General features: G+C 48.7%; 1 protein-coding gene across 3 annotated transcripts in view; it reads left to right on the top strand.

Annotated features, from left to right (window-relative positions):
* Positions 1 to 19,394: 19,394 nt before the first annotated feature.
* Positions 19,395 to 21,238, top strand: part of HIBCH (3-hydroxyisobutyryl-CoA hydrolase) — a 1,493,921-nt gene continuing 1,492,077 nt past the window's right edge. Inside the window, exon 1 of one of the 3 annotated variants that reach the window (XM_069615663.1) lies at positions 19,395 to 19,528. In XM_069615663.1, the coding sequence (XP_069471764.1) occupies positions 19,494 to 19,528 (35 nt within the window). In that variant the 5' untranslated portion in view covers positions 19,395 to 19,493. The remainder of the gene's footprint in view (positions 19,529 to 21,238) is intronic. The other 2 variants (XM_069615664.1, XM_069615665.1) reach the window with 2 other exon arrangements.

Genomic DNA, 21,238 nt, shown 5'->3' with positions numbered 1-21,238 from the left:
CTATAATCTCCCCAATTACTAACACCCATCATTGATCGACCAAATTACAAATCCGTTAACCTTCCCTTATCACAAACCAATTGTGTCCCCCACCTTCACAATAACAGCTCTCACTGCATCAGTCCCACACTGCATAGCACCAAGCATAACGAAATTGGATATGGAAAATAAAAAACAAAACCAAAACAACCCGGTGTGGGGTAATCATCAGGCCTAACTGCCTGAAAGAGGGCACATCCTCCTAATGCCCCTAAATTGTTTACAGATTCAAACTTTGACACAACACAGCCTCACTAACAATTGTGCTTAAATTGCTCACAGCAAAAGGGTGACAACTAATTCCTGTGTTTCAGATAACGTTGAGGAATTCACTACCATTATAGATCCCCATTAGGGCCTCTCAGTCAGGAGCCTCAGCGTCACTGCTCCTTTACCGTCTGTCCATCGAGGGTCTGCTGGGTCACATCTTCTGCTGCCTTTGCAACCACGAGGTGTTGGGGGTTCTCCTCTGGCAAATGTATATCTGCCTCAGGGATCTTCAGTGTTTCCACAGTCCCCCTGAGGGACGTGAATTGGTGTTAGACCCTCTCAATGTGAAACAAGATTCGGAATGGGTACCCCCATCTGTAACGGATTCCTTTCCCAGACAGCCAGTCGGTTAGTGGCCGCATCAGCCTGCAACTTTGAATCGTACCCTGTCAAAGATCCTGAAACAACTGAAGAGTAGATCCCTTGAACTCCAAGCTCTGCAATTCCATGGCCCTCTGAAAGATAAGGTCCTTAGTCTTAAAAAAAAGTGTACCCTAGTCAGGACATCTGGGAGGAGGTTCTGTCTCATTTAGAAGTTGGAAAAAACCCTATGGGTGCGATCCAACGTGAGGTCGACCTCTGCTTCTCCTAATATTTTCTGAAACAGCTCATGGACATATGTTTCCAAGTCCTGGTCCTTGATCTCCCTTGGGACCCTGACTGGTCCGAGCATTGTTTCAGCGGGACCAATTTTCAGCCTCTTCCTGTTTCTCTTCAGTGACATGCTTATAGGCTTATAGCGCCACCACTCTCTGCTCTAACTACTCATGAGAGTGTGCCTGATCACAGAAGGCTGATTCCAGTTCACCGAGCCTAGCTTCGTTCTGTTGCACACTGTGAGATAGCTCCTGGAAGGTGCTTTTTAATTCCTTCGCCGTTGTCGCCATCTCCCTCTGTATCGAATGGAACAGGTGTGAGATGTCTCCCTTCGTGGCAGGTTGCACCTCCTCCTCAACTGCAGGCATAGGTTACGCTACTTGCCTTGGCTGCTAAAGCATGTCCTTGATGGTGGTCGCTGCAGACTTCAATTTGTGCAGAGAGATGGGGCACTATGCTACCCACTCTGAAAGGCCCGGCAGCCAATAAATACCAACAAGGGTATACCCTCTAAGTCAATCACGGCTCCCTGGTTCCAACTGGGCTCCACCAAAATGCCACCTGCATTAACCCCAATTAGACTTGCTGGTTTCACTATCAGGAGATCCTTACAGCATTCAGCGACTTTTGAGGACCAAACAGGCCAGAGACGTGCAGTTCCATTGTTAGGTGCCACCAGATGGATCAGGAAGAGTATAGATCAAGGCCCCCGTTTGGCGCAGAATCCAACACAGGGCAATAGCAGTGTTACTTAGAAGCAGCAGCTCTGTGCAGATAGTCCTCGACCCCCCTGTTGACAGCCCCCAGTCCTTCCTCAGTCAGCCGTTACAGAGTTGTAACCAGTCCAAGCATACAGTTTCTCATATGCTCCCTATATGTGACATGCCACCCAATATTTCACTGGTAACTACAACCACAAAAAGGATACGTGTATGTTAAGAAAAGGATACACGAAGGATCCGGGTCTTTCTTCTCAACCTTCAGTGACAAATCCTCAAGAAATATCCTTTCCACTAATTCCCCTCACTGCCTGAAGTAATATACAGCCAGAGTGAAGAATCAATTGAAAGGATGAACAACTATGCACAGCCTCCAATCTGTTACAAGAAAACAATTGGTAAATAACAGCACTTCCACTGGAATATCCTAATTTGCCACTAAGTTCTGCACAAACCTTAATTGATTAGTTGACTTGAGGATGAAGAACAGTGATGCTCCAGATAATTCCAAATGAATGAAAAACAACGACAAGGAAGGAAAGGTTAGTAGGCAGCTAATCCCGAATGGAACGAGGGCCGAACTAGAGTCGGGATGGTGCAGTCTGGATAGCGTTCATTGTTCAATGCACAAACATAATCCTTAATTCTCCAACATGGTATGCTGGTAGGTTCTCACTTAAGTGCAGTACATTAATCACCCTTGAAGACTTAATGGGTCCAACTAATATTTCTCCAATGATGAAAACAGTATAAAATAGGAACTTAAAAAACCCACTGGGTTGTAAGGCAGTTTCACCCAATGGAGCAAAAAATTGCACTTCCGTACTTCCGGAAATAAGTTGGAGGGTTCTATAAGGAAATTAGTGATGACAAAGTCTCATACCTTTAGTAAACATAAACAGCCTCCGTGGTTGGAATATCCCCTGGCAAGACCGCCGCGTAGAATGCTCTGCAACTGTTAGTTCAAGGAGGGAAGCTGGAATCGTCCTGCGTAGAAAGCCGCTGACAGGGAAAAATGATGTGGCCAGCAGGGAGGACGCCTCATCAATGAACGTGCTCTGTAAATGCACGCCACCGGTAGAATCCTTTGTGTGTAAAAGGCGAACACGAGGAATTGCAGATGTAAGCTGACGTGGCCGGCAGGAAAGTCGCCGTATGGAAATGGTGAAGTAGCAGATGAAAGCCGCCGGAATGAACCGTCAAAAATGGCTGTGACAGAATACTCCGGGAAGATGAAGGAAAGCAGTTCGGGAGTAACGGAACGGTCCGCGATGAAAAACTTCAATCAGAAGCACAGAGCGTTCTGAGGAAAGGACCTAAATAGGTGCCCTAGACACGTGACTGATCATGTGAACCAACTCAGATTTCAATATCGTTTGGCAGGAAGCTTGGAGAACAGTCTCCATTTAGTATAGAAAGGTTTGGCTGCCGTTCTAAAGGCGTAAGGATTCTTGCTGCTACCATGCCTCACAGGTGAGTGCATGACAATATGTTCACGGGCCTGCACGCTCCCGATCCACTCAGGCCACCTCTCATCCCTGTGCACTCTGCTGATAGGGGTAGATGGCATGCAGAGGTATGGCCTTCTCATGGTCCAGGGCAGCTCTGCTCTATTGGGTCTCTCACCCCACTCCTTAGCGCTTCCCACGTCTTGGTATTAAGGCTGGGGGCTATGCTGTCTAAGGCCTGTCCCTCAATTGGACAGCTGAAGACTCCTCCAGCTTCTGGCTCTGCTTATAACTGCGCCTTATCTGCTGCTGGATCACTAGGTTTTGCTTTGGAGCCCATGGCAGGCCCTCACAGGCCAATGCACAATTTCTTCCACTCACCAGGGTGGGCTGTGTGCAGGTTCCCGAACGGGGGCCTCCCATGGCCCAGGGCGGGATAGAGGCCACCTGTGTACTGCTCCCAGCAGCCGCACCACTCAGCTCCTATGTCCCCCCACGTCCGGGTCTGTCCTCATCGGGTAGCAGTCTGACTAGGTCTCCTGCCTAAAATAATTCTTTCCACAATGCATTCCTATGGGTAAATTGTTGTCTCCCGATTTCTCTGAAGAAATCTCCCTCCCAGGTGCCATAGAATGTTGGCATGTGTGGTCCCTCTGCTGGGTTACCGACAGCAACCCTCTTCGATCTGCTGCCAAAACCCTCTCTGCTCAGCACCGTCTCTGAGATCAGGCTCTGGCTCACTGGGAGGTGCCAGGCAGCATGAGGCTCATAGCTTCATTGCCGTAGGCTGACGCATCTTCCCCCTCTGCCATGAGACAGACCTTGGTCTTTTCTTCGGGTAAAATATGCTGCAGTTACAAGGGATCTGTCTCTGTCATTGTGAGTCCTAAATGGCCCCCACCTTCAGGGTCCCCTAGCACCTCTGAGCTGTGTGGGACCAAGCATCAGAAGGCTGCTGGTGCCGTTAACGCTTGTCGGGGCTGCAGAGCTATGGGGATTACACCACCATTAGCTCCCATCCAGGCCACGCCCCCCAGCTGGGGTTTCTTGACATACCCTTCTTGAGCAGCCAGCATCTGCTTAATGTTCTCAGATGCGGGTGCCCTGGATTTCCCCCCACCAGAAGCCATCACTTCTCGGGTCAGAGGAAGTGCTAGAGCACCCTGCATACACTGGTTCTGGTACACTCACTCAGAAAGACAGGGGAAGGGTATGACCTCACCGCTCCAACCACCCGGCTCTGAAAGCGGGCCACAGGGGCTGCCAAGCTCCAGCGCCATGCATGGGTAACCAGCTATAGGTATTCGTAGGAGGTCCATACTGTTTTTTTGCAGCAGCTGCACCTTTCAGAATTGCCCCATGTGTCAGACAGGGCAAGCTCTACATACCTGCTCATTCACAATGGAGGTTGCGTACTATTCCCCCCTTGGTGCTGCTCATTGTCAGTTTTCTCCCTGTGTTTGGGCCCAGCTATCCCAAGGTCAGGCAGAAAGGCAGAAGGCTAATTACCTGGATGTGCAGCTAAGGAGGGCTGCACATCCCGACTAATTTGTTAGCAGCAGAGCACTTCTCAGATCAGGACGGGTCTCATAAAGCACTGAGCTCCGTGGATGTGGCACACATTTCTCCCAGCAGCTCCACACACCGCTGAATGCTGCGTCCTTGTACTCTCCGACCAGATGGGCCAGAGGAGCGCCACCTTCCACCGGTTTGGTCACCGCGCAGGGAGTGCGCTCATTCATTTGGAGGAGTGACTCACCAGAGTGGATAACAGCTGGGGGTCAGCTCGGGAGGCCAGCCCCCCTCAGGCGCATGTCTCTGCCACGAGTGTCGGGCGTCGACTCCTGCTGTCACCAGGTCCTCTTCTCCTACCTACACAATCCATCGGCAGCTGCGCCAACTAATGCTCACTGATGGGAGCCTCCTCTCTGCCTGCACTCCGATGATACTTAGGTGGCGACTCACAATTCTCCTCCGAGCCCGTCGTCATCTCTGAATCAAAACAGAGCCACTATCTTGGCTATGTGGGCCTAAATGATCATCCCAGTGGACTCAGTCGCCAGGCAGCAGAATCATTCCAGGTTGGTCTCCAGGGGTCAGGGCTACTTCAGAAACATATTCCCCCCAATTCAGATCTCCTGCGGTGGGGCCCTTGGATAGGGGTCTTTGCAGCCTCGACCGACTGGCGCTCACGGCACCAGCATCCACATCGTTCACTACTTGGCCAAGACCTCCCAATGCGTTATTAACCAAATACTGACAAGGATATGGTTTATTTCTGCTTCTTCCTTGGCTTTGGCAATGTGGGTTTTTACCAGCTTTGGTTATATACTTCTTCAAATATGGGCAAAAATCTTTACAACCTCTGGAACTTTCATTAGTGCCGTCCTGCCTTTGGCAATATCTGTTGGTTTTAAATTGCCCTGTTTTTGCTTTATTTTTGCATGGGTAATGGTTGTCTGCCTTTATTCTAATAGTATTGTCCCATATTGTTGATGGGTTCTAAACAAAACTGCATGTTTAAAGAAACATTCATTTGGTTTTGCAAAATAATCTTTTCTCTGGTTTCTGATACTTCGGTATTCCAAATTGCCTTCGGTATTAAGGGTTTTAGAAGGCTTTTCATTTATTTCAATGTTTAAGGGTTTATGATTGTTTTTACCCATATTAAGATGCTCAACTTTAAGAACAAAAAGATTGTTATGACAAATAAAATAAAAAAAATAACCAATTACAACAAGCCATTAAATACTTTGGTATTGAGGAGATGTCCTTCCTAGAGTAAGTCATATACCGCGCTCACCCCACAGAGTCCTCTTATTCCCCTGGGTCCTTTCTCCTCCCAGGTGATCCTACCGCAGAACACCAACCTCACGGTCAGGATCAGAAAGTGTCTGCCTTTCCCTGGCCATCTCAGAAGAGACTTTAAGCAGGGTTCCTGTGAGGACGCCGCAGGATTCATAGGATTCAGCCTGTCTTGTTTCCAGCATCTCACTGCGAAGGACCCTGCCAGAAGTTCTAGGCAGTTGATGTGGAGGTTCAATTCCTCCTCCCACCATCTGTCATCCGTTGTTATCTCTCTGCAGTTGGCTACACAGCCCCAATGGCTAGCATCCAATTCTATTATGAGGTCTGGGGAGGATCCAAATATCACCCTCCCATTCTATGCATCATGAAGTGAAACCACCATTGCAGCTCTGTTCTCGCTTCTGGAGATATTGGCACTTTCTGTTCATATGACAGTCATTGCCTGAGATGTTGAATCTTCATGAATTGGAGTGCTCTGTAATGTAGAGGTCCTGGGAAAATTGCTTGAATGGAGGAGGCTAAGCATCATACTAACCTGGCTAACTGCCTTAGCGATATGATCTCTTTTGTTAACAATATCTTGATCTCTTTCTTGATCATGTTTACTTTCGCTATTGGGAGGCTGAGAGTACCCTCTCTCACGTCCACTACAAAACCCAGCAATTCTGTTGATTGGGTCGGCGTTAGCCCAGACTTCTCACAGTTGATCAGGAACCCCACGTCCTGCAATAGGTTGGTTGTGATATTTATTAGCTGTTTTAGTAATTCCTTGATCTGATCCATTAGATAGAAATTGTCTAGGTAAACAATCAACTTGATACCCTGTTCCCTCAAGTCACTGACCACTGGCTTCATCAGTTTGGTGAATCACCATGGGGCTGATGCGAGTCAGAATGGGAGACTTGTGAACTCCCACCTTTGTCCTCGCCAAAAGAATTGTAGAAACTGGCGATGCTCCCGAGCAATTGGTATCATTAAGTATGCTTCTATGAGGTCTATTTGTGCTAACCAGGCTTCTATCTGCAGCACGGCTCTCATGAGGTGGATTCCCTCCATCTTAAAGTGTCTGCAAACTAGGAAAGCGTTTAGGTTTCTTAGGTTTATCACTGGCCTGGTCTTTTGCCTGCCCTTCACTAAGAATATATTGCTTATAAACCCATTCGAGGTGCCTGACGCTTGCACAATGGAATTTTTTTGTTCCAATTCTAAAATCTCTCTGTCTAGCACAGCCTTGTCTTCCTTGCTGATTTGCCGTACTGTTTGAAATGGTTCCTGGAAGAACTCTAGTAGGAAACCTTGTACTGTCTCTTCTATCCAGGACTCTCCCGATAATTCTTCCCATTTCCCTGTACACTGTGCAGTCCTCTCCCCAACCTTGGGAATTACTGACCTTGTCTGCAGAACTCAAGAGTCCTGCATCAGCCTCACCTGTGCTTGCTTCATGAGCTCTGTTGCTGGTTCGCCAACCTCTTCCTCTGCCCCTTCCCCAAGTTTGGAAGAAGGGATTCCACTTACGCTCTACCTGATCTCTCCAGCTGTTCCTATCGCTGTAATTGGACCTGTGGGTTGGGAAATGGCTTGTCAGCGGCCCCTACCTCTGCCAGCCCTTCTGAAAAACGTGCTCCTGAATACTCTCTTTAATGACACTTCGGGCCTTGTCCAATGTTGCGTAGGTATTTGCAAATTTATCCATCTCCTTAATAAAGGAGTCTCCAAAGAGTTTGCCTTTTGCAGCGCCCACTGCCTTGGACATTGCCAACTCTCCATCGTGGGGTCTATTTTGCCTAATATGGACCTTCTCCTTTCCGTGGTTAATGCGCTATTCGCATTCCATAAGAGGCATATTGCTCTTTGAGCCCAACCAGCCATCTCGGGAGCAATCTTCTGATCTGTTTTTTTTTTTGCCTCTTCTGCCATTTGCCATATTTTTATCGGTCGCAGGATGTCTAGGACTTTATACTGACACGACCACCACAATCTGTCAATGCCCTTTTTCATGACCTTCCCGTATCTTCCCAGAAAAGAAAGCATCTTCCCATCAATCTCAGGCATGCCTGCCAACCTGTCGGAGACATGAGGACTGGGGCATTCTATCCTAAGTTTATTTCTGGCTTCTTTGGATAGTGGATTCTGTAGCCTTTTCTTGATATATTTTGATATCTTACTGGCAGGTTCCCATTCGGACGATCTAGGGTGTATTAGGTAGTCTGGGTCGAATAAATCGCCCTCCTCCTCCTCCTCGTTTGGTCTCTTCCTTTTCTTGGAAGCTTTCTCTTTTTGAACTGGGCTCCAGGATTACTCCTCTCTCTACCCTGAACTCTCATCCGATGATACATTCCATTCTCCTTTATTCTGTTTGTCTGAACTGGACGTCTCATAGTCATGCTTCTGGCTCTTTCCAAAGACCTCACCTTTCTATTGCTACCTTTCCAAGCGCGTGGCAAACCATGGGGTGGGTGGAGGCTGGCTGCTGCAGGCCTTGGGGGCTTTCTTTCTCCCCCCTTTATTTTTAAACCAATCCGGGGCCTGGCCCCTCAGTTCCTTCATCCCTTGCGAGAATGCAAGCAAATTGTCCACCAAGCTCCTACCTTGTGAGCTTGGCCCCAAGCCTGCACATAAGGCTTTTTTTACTGCTAGACCCAAGTTGGGCTCTGCCTTCTTTCGGCCTGTGTGGGGCTCACTGTATTTATCGCTGGAGCAGTGCATATTTGTACAAATGGTGGGTCCTTCCAGAAATCCCGGGCCTTCCCCAAGTCTGCCAAATTAATGCAGCTGTTTGTAGTGGGTCTGGGTGTGCCGGCACAGTGTTTCAGGTTGTCTTGGGGATGCGTCCGTTTTCTTTCAAAACTGAATTTTTTTTTATTTATTAATTTAGCCACATGGATTGTATTTCCAGTTATCGCCAGCAGATAGCGTGTATTATGCTGTATTGCGATCGTTACGGCGTATAAATATCGAAAACCAGAGTTTTCCTTTGCTTCTTATTCTCGCTCCATCTTACTCTCGTTCTGACTGTATCCCGTGGAAGTGCTACGTCGCAGCGCCGGAACCGAGTGAACCGTTCCGCTCCGACGTAGCATCCGTGGGATAGTGCCCTCTAAGTTTACTCGTGTAGCTGTAGGCGCTGGACCCAGCGAGCATGTCGCGCCTCACTAAATCTCTGCGGAAACGTTCTGCCTTCCCTGTGCTAAGAGCCCAATTTATCTCACATACACGGGCTGTAACAATACGTCCCCTTTATTCCAACGTACAACTGAACTCCCGAACCCCCGCCCTCCCACGTCACTTCCCTTCCCCGACTCCCACCCCCCCAGAACATATGTCAACGTGACATCTCCCCCCATTTTAAACAGTCACCGGCTCCGCAACAGGCTGGAGTCAACAGATAATGAACTAGGCCATTTCCTCAATGAGGCATGTCGCAATCCCTTACCTCTCGGTTGACCTCGGTCTGACCACCAGCCACCTTGACTTGGGGTAGTGTTGTCCTGGTGTCCCTTAGAAACATTAGCTCAGCTGGCGTTATCCCAGTGGTGCTTGTGCAGGGTGCTCCAATAGTCTCTGAGTAACTGATGCAGTACTTGCTCATATGGTTGTCCCCTGAGTTTGGCAACTTGTAATGCTCTGTTCAAGTTGCCCATAAACCTCTCGATCATGCCATTCGCTTGAGGCCACAAAGGAGTAATTTTTTGATGGTGGAACCCCATGTACTCAGTGAACCGTTTGAAGCTGTGACCACTGAATGGGGGCCCATTGTCTGTCTTTAGCACTCTAGGGACTCCGTAGGTAGTGAAGACACGATCCAGTACCAGTATGACGTGTTGAGCCGCCGTCAACGATACAAGCTGAGCTTTCGGGTATCGTGTATACTCGTCCATAATGGCTAACACGTACTTTTCCCCCTCGATGGGCCCAAAGAAGTCTGCTGCTACTGCTTCCCAAACCCCTTCAGGGAGTTCCGACATCCTTAGCGGTTCCAGGTGCTGATTCAGGATTATCAAGCATCATGTGGGGCATGATTTTAGTACCTCCTCCACCATGGAGTCAAGTCGAGGGAACCAGACTTTCTGGCGCAACGTGCGTTTGGTGGATACCACGCCTCGAAGGCCCTCACATGTGCCAGTTCGACAACCTTCCTCCTCAATGCTGGTGGAATCACCCTTTTGCAGTCCTTCAACAGCAAGTGGTCGTCCGAGAGCGCCAACTCCTCTTTTAGTAGTTGGTCTATTTCGGCCTGTATCTCTTCCCCTGCTGCACCCCCTCTTTCCTTGGCTCTTCTCCAGAGACCCGAGCAAAGACCTTCACAGATGATCTGACATGCAGTGACCGCTTCAACTTCTCGAGCTATTTGCACCATCTCTATCCCCTCAGGCGCTGCCTGTTGTATAAGACATATGAGATACCGATCGGCCACGGACAAGTTCGATCCAGACCTATAGGTACATCCCAGATCGTCTGAGTGGGAGCCATTCAGCCAAGGTAGCGGCCTACCTGGGTAAATGCTTCAAGATGCTGCTCAGTAAGGAAGTGCTCCACAAGCTGAGGGCAGAGTGTCGCTGGGCTCTCCTGCCAGACAAGGTGGCCGACATTCCTATGATAAACTCAAAAAGCAGGTTAGGCCCAACGGGCGGCTTGTCTCATCAGCAATACCAACTGCACCATTGTTGTGGAATGAAGCAGGTCTATCCCGGTTAAAATTGATCCAAAATTGGCAGAGCCGTCATCTTCAGATGCCGTCACCACGGCAAAAGGTTGCCTCTTCAGGAATGCTTTCATTAAAGATCGAGGCCGCTCTGCCGGACGAGGAAGCAGTCAAAGGCCTTCTTACAGAGGCTCCTGGCATCACAGGAATCCAGAAAACCTAACCCTTTCTTCCCCACCCGGGGAAGAATCAGAGGATGGAGAAGTGCCGGCAGTACTCCAGCCCCCCACATAGTGAGAGCGCCCACCCCTGAAGTGAACGCAAGAGTTTAATTAGCCGCTATAGGTGGCAGACTAGCCACACGCTTAGGGAGGTGGCAAGAGGTTACTGGGGACGCCTGGGTCTTGTCAGCAGTGCAAGGGTTTCAGCTAGAGTTCTTCAAGGAACCCAGCTGAGCCACCCCAACCCCGCACCTTGCCCTCTCAGAGCAAGCCTGGGTGCTAGTGGGAGAAGAGATAGCAAAGCTTCTAAGAAAAGGAGCGATCAGTCAGGTCTCAGATGGGCCAGACGGGTTCATGAGCAACCTTTTCCTAGTGAAAAGAAAGGAAAAGGTCAGGCTGGTCATAAACCTCTGAGACCTTAACGCTTTCCTGATTTACAGGCATTTTAAGATGGAAGGAATCCATCTTTTTTACGGGACATCCTTCAAGAGGGGGATTAGTTAGCATGCATAAACCTCAGGGACGCCTATCAAGCAATCCCCATTTAAGTGCCCCACCAGCGCTTTCTACAGTTTGATTGGGAAGGCTGGAGGTGGCAATTCACATGTCTGCCATTTGGCCTGTCCTCTGCCCTGTGGTGCTTCACCAAAGTGCTGAAACTAGTGTTGACAGAATTACGGCAACCGGAAGTGATGCTGATCATTTACTTGGATTATATTTGTCTAATTCCACAAGACGCCCAGCTTCTGCGGGAGCAGGCGGCGGAGATGACGGCACTATTGGAAGACCTGGGTTTCCTAGTCAACTGGGAAAAGTCTGAGGTCATTCCCTCCCAGAAAACTGAGTTCCTGGGCTTCATAATAGACTCAGTGCAAGGGACCCTGAGCCTACCATTGAAGAAAGTCAATGACATCAGCAAGGACCGCCGAACAGTCCTGGGCAAAGACCAGGTGTCCCTGAAGGAACTAGCGAGGATAGTGGGGAGGCTCACCTGCTCCATTCAAGCGATATTTCCAGGGCCCCTACACTATCGGGTACTGCAGCCATTGAAAATAAACCACCTCTGGGATGGGCTGTTTTACAGTCAGAGATACCTCTTTCCCAAGGGGTGAAGATAGAGCTACACTGGTGGGTCCAACATATGGATGCCTGGAAAGGGAAAGCCATTATTTGTGCTCTCACAGACCTGGTGATAGAGTCAGACGCCAGCCGTATGGACTGAGGAGCATGCTGCAGAACGATCATGACCGGGGGCCGTTGGTCCACTGAAGAGAGCCGGCTGCACAAAAACCGGCTGGAGTTTCTAGCAGGCTTCTTCGCGATTAGAAGTCTGACTCAGGACAGGGTGCAGTGTTACATCGTGCTCAAGATGGACAATGTGTCGGCTTTCAAATATATAAACCGAGTGGGCGGCACGAAGTCCAAGCTGTTTGCGGAACTGGCCAGGGACTTCTGGCACCTCTTCTTGAACAAGAGAATGAGCGTCAAAGTTGCGTACCAGGTTGCGGATTGGAATTTTCGGTATCTCAGGGATTCCAGCGACTGGCAGCTAACACTGTGGTATTTTGCAGCCTGATGAGTCTGTAAGGGACTTGCATAACAGATCTTTTCATGCCCAGACTGAATCGATAGCTGGCCTGCTTCTTCAGCTGGAGGCCGGACCCAGAGGCGGCCACCACTGACACCTTCCTACAGCAGTGGCGGTACGGGACGGGGTACACCTTTCCCCCCTTCGCGATGATCGCCAGGTCATTGGCATACGCAAGGCGACAGGGAGTGAGGCTGGTCCTAGTCATGCCAGCCTGGAACAGTCAAGCATGGTTCCCCGATCTGCTAGATCTCTCGTGGGACTGTCTGGTTCTACTGCCCAACAGTACAGAGTTCCTCCTAGATACCACAGGACTCCTGCACCAGTTAGTCCTGCAAAGGACCCTCAGGCTGATGGCATGAGTGATTTCAGGAATACCTGGAGACAGCCAGGCCTTTCGGGTGACGCTGTTAGACTCATCGAGAGTCCTGGGCACTCAAGACAACTAGATCCTACAGGACAGCCTGGGTTAAATGGAGTAGTTGGTGTCTGGCTAGGTGCGCCCATCCCGCCTCTGCGGATGTGATCCACGTCGTCAATTTCCTAGCAGCCCTGGCAGCTCAGGGTAAAGACTATAGAACGGAGAACATCTACAGGTCGGCCATTTCAGCAGGGCACAAACAAGTACTGACTGCCCCAATAGGTGAGCATGCCCTTATCTCCTGGTTGCTCATAGGATTGAAAGCCATTTGGCCACCGAAGCCAAGGTACTCGCATTTGTGGGACGTAGACATAGTCCTCTGGTTCTTGCATAGACAGTCTGACAACCTGTACCTATCCAGGAATGAGCTTTCCGCGAAGCTAGCCATGCTTTTGTGTCTGGTAGCATGTAAGAGAGTTTCAGACGTGGGGGCTCTTGAGATGGATGGCAATTCTTTTTTACCATAGGGACCTTTCATGTGAGGAGAAGAACCAAGACAGCTATCAGCTCGCTATCCTTTCCCGTGTTTCCAGGACAGCCTAGGCTGTGACTGGTCAGAAGTCTGAAGAAAGAGGCGGGGACTGCACTTCTCAGGCCAGTGGGGGAGAGCAGAGTGCGAGACATTGTCAGAGCAGTCAAGTTTCATTAGCAAGAGTGTTGTATAATCTTGCACAGATGACAGGAGGCGTGGTGGCAGGCTGGATGGCTTTTATTCAACAATTAACAAACTGCCATCAACATATAAGTAGTGCAAGGCCTAAGGGCTAGGCAGGGTTGCCTAATAACAGTTCCTGGGCTGAGAGACAGGAATGTCCAACATTAGTAATGGCCCCAGGCCCAAATCTCGGAGGAGCCGGCAGGACGCGTCTTGCCGCGTCCTCTGGTGCTCCCGTAATGCGCGCAAAGCGCGCGGGGGCGGTCCTGGCCACCTACGCGAGATCTCGCGAGAGTAGGAGACTCTCGCGATATCTCTACACACCTCCCTTTGATAACGAAAGAGGAGGTTCATTGCATAACATAGTCAGTGTATCTCACCGGTCTTCTGTGCTCTCTTCTCGGCCGGTCACCCTTCCCAGTGCGATCTTCCTGCTGCTCCTGTTCGGGTTCTGGCAAGGGTGATCCCGGTTCCATCTCTGTTTCTTCCCTTTCTTTGTCGTTTCTCTCGGGCTCCCGTGGTTCCCTTCGCTCGTTGTCTATTCCTTCTTCGGCAGGTGTTCTCTCCGGGGTTCTTGCTCTTTCTTGTCTCTTCTGATATAGGGCTACTCTTTCCAGATTCCATGTGCGCCCGTCCTCTGTGCGGACATGATTGGTTCCCCTGTGGACCACTTTGGTGGGTCTGCTGAACCGAGAGCCCGTGATTTGGTCCTTTTTTGGTAGTCTTATTTTAACCCAATCTCCCCCTCCAATGTCTGACGCTTGCCGGGTTCTTCTTCTTTGGTCACTCCATGTTTTCATGCGTGCCTTGCTGTTTTCAATTCTCCACACCACTTCTGACATGTCCACGGCTTCATCTTCTCTCACTTTGGATAACCATGGTGGTATGAGCGTGGAGGCTGCACTCCTCCCTCTCAACATCCGAAACGGAGATATTTGCGTTATTCCGTTAGGAGTGAGTCTGTGGGCCGCTATGGCCTCCTTGGTAGTTTTTAGGGGGTCCATCCCCGAAGCCGTGGCTAGTTGTATGGCTCCCTTAATGAACCTGTTGGCCCTTTCAACAAGCCCATTTGCTTGGGGGTGGTACAAGGCCGCCTTCCTTTGGCCTATATTGTTCTTTCTTAGGAATTGTTCCATGTCCCGTGAGATCAGTTGCACCCCATTGTCTGTTACCACTTCCTTGGGGAGGCCTTCTCTTTGAAAAATTTCTGTGAGGACTTCAATTACCGTCGCTGTGGTAATGTTCGGGACGAACTCTGCCTCGACCCACTTGGATAGGTAATCAACCATCACTATGCCGTACCGATGTTCTGGTGCCATCGCTTCCAGGGGTCCTATAAAGTCTATGCCCACTTTTGACCACACCGCTTCTGGTATTTCTGTGGGAATTAGGGGTGCCTGTCTGAGTTTCAGTCTTTTGTCACTATTGAGGCACTCATGACAACGCTCTATCATGGTGCGAATCTCTTGGTCCATGGACGGCCACCAGTAGGCTTCCCGGACTCTTTGCCGGGTCATCGTGTTTCACAGGTGATCAGCATGGGCTCTGCATAGGATGGTGCTCCTCATGCCTATAGGTGGGATTATCTGGTCCGTCTTCATTATAATTCCGTCCGTTTCCGATATCTCTTCGGCCACCTTCCAATAGGGTCTCATCCCTTCCGGCACCATTTTTTCCCCTGGCCACCCTTCCTTGATCCACTGACGGATTTTCGCCATGGCCGGGTCTTTCTTGTCCTCTTCCAGCCAATGTTTCTCGCTGAGTTCCATATACTCAGGTGCTTTTATGTCAGTTATCGATGCTACTATGCATTCTCCTCTTAGAAACGTGGTGGCCTTGTCTTTACCTTCGGGCAATCTAGACATGCAGTCAGCCTGCGAATTCTTCCACCCCGATATGTGCTGCACTTCAAACGTGTACTCCTGCAGTTTTGCTGCAATGCGTGCCAATCTGGGTGTGGACACTTTGGTACCTCCTGGGCTGAGCATGTGGATGAGGGGTTTGTGGTCCGTCACCAACTTGAATTTCGTGCCCCACACATATGTTCTAAAATGTTCTACTGCCCATGCGCACGCCAACATTTCCTTTTCTATGGTGGAGTAATTTTGTTCCGCCGAGGACAAGGCCTTCGAGGCAAAGGCTACCACATGCTCCGTGTCCCCCTTCTTCTGCGTAAGAACTGCTCCTAGTCCGTATGCACTGGCATCCGTGGTGATGACTGTATCCCACTCCGGGTTAAATGGCTGTAAACACGGCGCTTCCATGATGTGCCGTTTTATACTTTCAACCGCCTTCCTCTGGGGTTCTTGCCACGAGAATACCGAACCCTTTTTGAGTATGTCACGGAGTGGTGCTGAGGTTTCAGAGAACAAGGGAATAAATTTAGCGTAATACTCTGCCAGTCCCAAAAATGATCTTACTTCATCTTTGCTGGTCGGTTCTGGTGCTTCTATGATTGCATGCATCAGATTTTGTTTCGGACTTATCCCTTTTTCAGAGATTTTGTACCCCAAGTATTCGACCTCTTTCACTTTAAATGCACATTTTTCATGGCGTAGTCTCACCCCTGCATCCTGCAACTTGGTCAGGACCGTTTTCAATGTGGCGTCATGCGTTTGTTCATCCCCTGCATACACAAGGATATCGTCCTGGAAATATGCGACATTTTTGACCTTTCGTAACAACACATCCATCATGCGTTGAAACGCTGATGCTGCCGACGATAACCTGAATGGCATCTTAGTGAACTGATAGGTGCCAAATGGTGTGATGAACGCTGTGAGGGGTTTTGACTCCTCATGCAATTGTATTTGGTGGTATGCGTTTCTCATATCCAGTTTTGAGAAAATCTTGGCTTCCTTCATCAACAAAATGAGTTCATTTATGCTCGGTAGCGGGTAGTTGTCGGTGATGACTTCTAAGTTTAAGCTGCGAAGGTCTATACACACCCTTAACTCTTGCGAGTTCGGTTTCTTTATCAGCACTACTGGGCTCAGCCATTCTGACGCTTCAACTTCTTCAATGACCCCCTCCGCTCTCATTTTGTCCAACTGATCCCTGAGAGTGTCTCTTGCGGTTGCTGGCACTGGCCGCACACGATGTTTGACCGGGACGGCATTTTTTTTTAGCATTATTCTATGGACAAAGCCCTTTATGTGACCCGGCTCCTCCGAGAAAAGTTTTGGGTAGTCACTCTTGACTATGGGCCCATCCCTCGCGCAGACAGACAGTACCTGGTCTTCTGTGCTGGGGTCCAATTTGATTTTGAGCTTGTCTTGGTCGTCCCATCCCAGTACTGCTGGGCCTCCGTGGCTGAAATAAACTCTGGTGGTGGTTTCTCTTCCTTTAAACTCCACCTTCCCTTTGATATATCCCAGCAGTTCAACTGACGCCCCTCCAAATACTGTGGGTTTGTGGCGTCTGGTGAGAACTTGGACCTTTTCTTTTCCGACCATTTCCTTGTATGTTCGTAGAGGTATTATGGTGAGATCCGATCCAGAGTCCGCCATAACTCTTGTTTCGCACCCGTCAATTTTGATTGTGCAATGGGGCTTTTCTCTTCTTGCCCTTGTGCTGTTTACCATGATGACTGTGGGTCTCCCCTCATCTTCTGAGGACGATTCTTGCTCCCTGGTGTGATCGGTGTTTACACTGGTGACTTTCTTGTTTCTCCACCGACATACCAACGAAAAATGGCCAATGCGTTTGCAGATTGAGCACTCCTTATCTCTAGCTGGGCACTCCCTATCGAATGCCAGGTGTTTCGTGCTGGTGCACCTGTGGCATTTCAGAGGTTCTTTCTTACCTCCTCTCCCCTCTCTTGTGTCCGGTGTATGTCTTTCTTTCTTTGAGTGAAATGTGACAGCTTGGATTTCAGCAGAACCCTGGGTTCCCGTGAGTTCTTTTCGTCTTCCCGCGGTTTCTTCAACCGCCCTGGCAATTTCGATCGCCTTCTCCAGTTGTAATTCTTTCTCCATGATGAATTTATCTTGAACTTTTCTGCTGTTGGTGTGGACTGTCAACATGTCGCAGATGAGGCTCTCAGCATTGTTGCCGAAATTGCACAGCGCTGCCAGTTCTCGCAGCTTGGTGACGTAATCGTCGACCGGTTCGGATAATTCTTGTCTGCGAGTGTAAAAGCGTATTCTATGCAACACCGTGTTCTCTTTACTGGCAAATCTCTTCACTATTCTCCTAACCGCCTCCTTAAAGACGTCATCGTTGTCGCCAGCCACCGGGATCGGGGTAAGACTCTCAAACACCCGCTGTCCTTCCACTCCCAGGGCATTAAGTAACATAGCCCTACGCCGTGCCGCTGAAAATCCTGCCCCTCCTAGTGCCTCTACATACGTCGTGAACAGGGGTTGCCATTGCGACCACGGAATTGCCGGTTTACCTGGAGTTTGCAGGAAGGGGGGTGGCGGCGTCGCTCCTTGCATGTTCCCACGTGGGTTGTAGTGGTGATCCTCGTCGCCAAATTATGTTGTATAATCTTGCACAGATGACAGGAGGCGTGGTGGCAGGCTGGATGGCTTTTATTCAACAATTAACAAACTGCCATTAACATATAAGTAGTGCAAGGCCTAAGGGCTAGGCAGGGTTGCCTAATAACAGTTCCTGGGCTGAGAGACAGGAATGTCCAACATTAGTAATGGCCCCAGGCCCAAATCTCGGAGGAGCCGGCAGGACGCGTCTTGCCGCGTCCTCTGGTGCTCCCGTAATGCGCGCGAAGCACACGGGGGCGGTCCTGGCCACCTACGCGAGATCTCGCGAGAGTAGGAGACTCTTGCGATATCTCTACAAAGAGACTGTCTTTTTCATGGAAATAGAAGTTCTTTTATGCAAACATGCCAACCCTCCCGATGTAGGCAGGAGTCTCACGATTTTAAACTGAAAAATATTGCAAAATATTGCTATTTTTCACGTTCTCCCGCCTAAAATAATTCTAGCCCCAATGCATTCCTATGGGGAAATTAATTTCTCCTGAATTCTCTCATGAAATCTCCCTCCTAGGTGCCTCAGAATGTTGGCATGTATGTTGATGTCATTCACTGAAATCAAACTTTGTCCTTTGCTGCTGGAGTAGTGAAATATAGAGTAAAGCATAATACTTCGCCTTTGTGTCTTGATAGAATTATGACTTTCTATTACATTAGTAGGGAAAATCTGAATTCACGCAGACAAAAATGTCACTTTTTCTAGATTTTTATTTTTGGTCCCTAAAATATTCTTCACCCCAAAGTTTTTTTAAAGTCGTACGTGTAATAAAAATGTATTATAGAAAACAGCTTTAAACGTGTTTATACCAAATTATGGCGAATGAGACTGCTTATTGTAATTTGTTATTGTTAAGCTATTTTAAGATACATTCAATACATTGCAATATTTATAAGTCCCTTAACATGCAAACTTATAAAGTTTAAAACGTAAGTGTGTGTAGGTGGGGGGATGTGCGGGGCACAGTAGGTCACACGCATACATATCTACTTGTTATTCTATTTCCATGGCGAAGATGGTTACTTCGTTTGCTGTAGACAAAAAATCTAATTTAATCGACAGTCCTACGTCTATGTCTATTGGTGTCATTTAGCCATTTCAGTATGTAGGTTCAGTAAGTACGCTGGTGTTTCCGCTTTAAATGTAACGACCATCTAAAACGTTTGAATTGAATCATGAATTGTTTTAGAGAGGTAGTCTGACACGAAGTCGATCATTATATCATTATGAACCCACTATAGTCTATCCACTTCATATAAAAACGAATTTGTAATAAAATATTTCATATATTTGCAAACGAATAATTAAGTTGTATTCGCGTAAAAAGTACCTCACTATAATACATACAATTACATCTGATGTAAATTCACACAAAGAATAAAAACCCTTGAAAGACATTTTAGCTAGCTTTCGTTTCTCTCAGTTGTGAACACCACCTTTTGAAGATGGCCGCCATTCACCAAATAGAGGTTAAAGCTAAACATTTTACATCGACTCGTCTCTCCTTTTTCTGACATTAGTTCCAAGCTGCTGTAGGTGTATATGAAGGGCAGTAAATAAATAAGTCGCAGATTAAAGCATCGCAGTCATGATGAGCGCAGCGCTATTTGGGTCAAAGCTCAGGTAGGTTTCCAGCAAGAAGTGGAGTGGCTGTTCTGCCCCCCCTGTGCCGGCTTGGACTGTCCCACGCCCCCCACGTGTTCATAGTACAGAAGAGCAGCTGTCATGTTTGTTATGCGCAGCACGGCACGCTCTAAGCAGTTAGGAAAAATTGTGTTTTGAGCTGTTTGGTCCATCTACGAAAGCGCGTATTTGAGGGACACGACAACAGTAAACTCTTTCTTTCTGTCATATATAGCAATACAGAATCACACATACACAGCCCCAAACAAGCTAAAGAGAACCGCTCTGTCACTTGAACGTAGTGGGGATAGTCAAACTCATGATTAACATATACACATACATTAGTACAGCAGAGCTACTTTTTCTGTATATAAATTATGATGCTTCATATTTATGTTGCGCCTTACTGCCATTGTAATGGCTTCACAACTGCGTGGCCTCCGGCTGACTAATTAGATTGCATGCGACTGTAGAATTTATAATTGCAACTGCATTACCAATTAGGAGAATAGAATAGAGTAGAGACCTATTAGCTGTAGTATGTGTAGTTTTACAGGAGAAGCGTGGATTGCTGTGCCAGTGAATGTGTTACTGCTGACTGTATTTTTTTGTGGGGCTCTGAAGTATTGCATGGGGGGCAGGGCTAAAGGTGGAGTGGGAGGCAAGAATACATGTTCTTTTTTTTATTTGAATCACGTGACTTACTCGGACCCTTTACCTCACCGGGACCTGTTATTATGCCATGCTGGTACCTCACTGGTGTGGAGAGGGAGGAGGGAAATTAGGACTTGGTGTAATGCACTGATTATTTTATTGTATTGAATGTTTGTAAGGTGGCTGTTAGAGGGGGCCCCGTATACTCGGGCCCCGAGGCGCGCGTTCTACAATAATACGCGGGAGCCGGGTTATGATGCGAACTTCCTTTATTAAACTTCAAGCGGCAACTGCCGCAACCCAGGACCCGCCCCTCCCTTTCCCCCACGTCATGTCCGGTGCTTCTCGCGCCTTGGCCGCAAGGGCGGCCAACTCACATAACGATGTGGGCATGCTAACCTCTCCCCCTTTTTAACATGCGAGTTCATTCTCACAAGTTCTTACCCCATTTACTCTATGAGGCGAAGTGGTTTCATGCAGCTCCTCTGGGGGCGCCTTGACCTGCCCGGGGTAGCCCTCTCAGACAGTATCGGGGTAGCGTTTTCCTCTCTTTCTCTTCCCCATCTCCGTGGTATGACTCTTCGCAAGCTATATCATCTTCGCGGTCTCGGTCTATTTCCTTGCGGTCACCTTGGTGGGGTACCACTCGTTTGAAGTAAGAGCTGTTTCTGTTCACCGATGAACATTCATCCCTCTGAGCAGTGACCATTGTGCCTTTGGTGTGTGTTACAATGAGGGGGGTGGGTGCGAAGGTGGCTTCCTCTTTCCTACTCTTGGGCTGTTTGAACCAGACTTCGTCGCCCGGTTGCATGATGTTTTCACAGGCACGCCTCTTCCTGTCGTGCTTTCCTTCGTCTTGACCTTGCTCGCTTCATCATTGACTCGGGCCTCATGCTCTAGTGCTGTGGGTTCCTTGGGCCGGGGATCTTCTGGTAATTTTGTGGCAATTGGTCTTCTGAACAGCAAATCCGCAGGGCATATCCCTGGCGTGCTGTGTGGCGTGTGCCAATATTCCCTGAGCAGTTGGTTGAGGGCTTGCTCAAACAACTTGTTTTG

This window comes from Ambystoma mexicanum, chromosome 9, assembly GCF_040938575.1.
Source record: "Ambystoma mexicanum isolate Mex_15411 chromosome 9, UKY_AmexF1_1, whole genome shotgun sequence".
Taxonomy (NCBI): domain Eukaryota; kingdom Metazoa; phylum Chordata; class Amphibia; order Caudata; family Ambystomatidae; genus Ambystoma; species Ambystoma mexicanum.
This window is presented reverse-complemented; position numbering and strand designations above follow the sequence as displayed.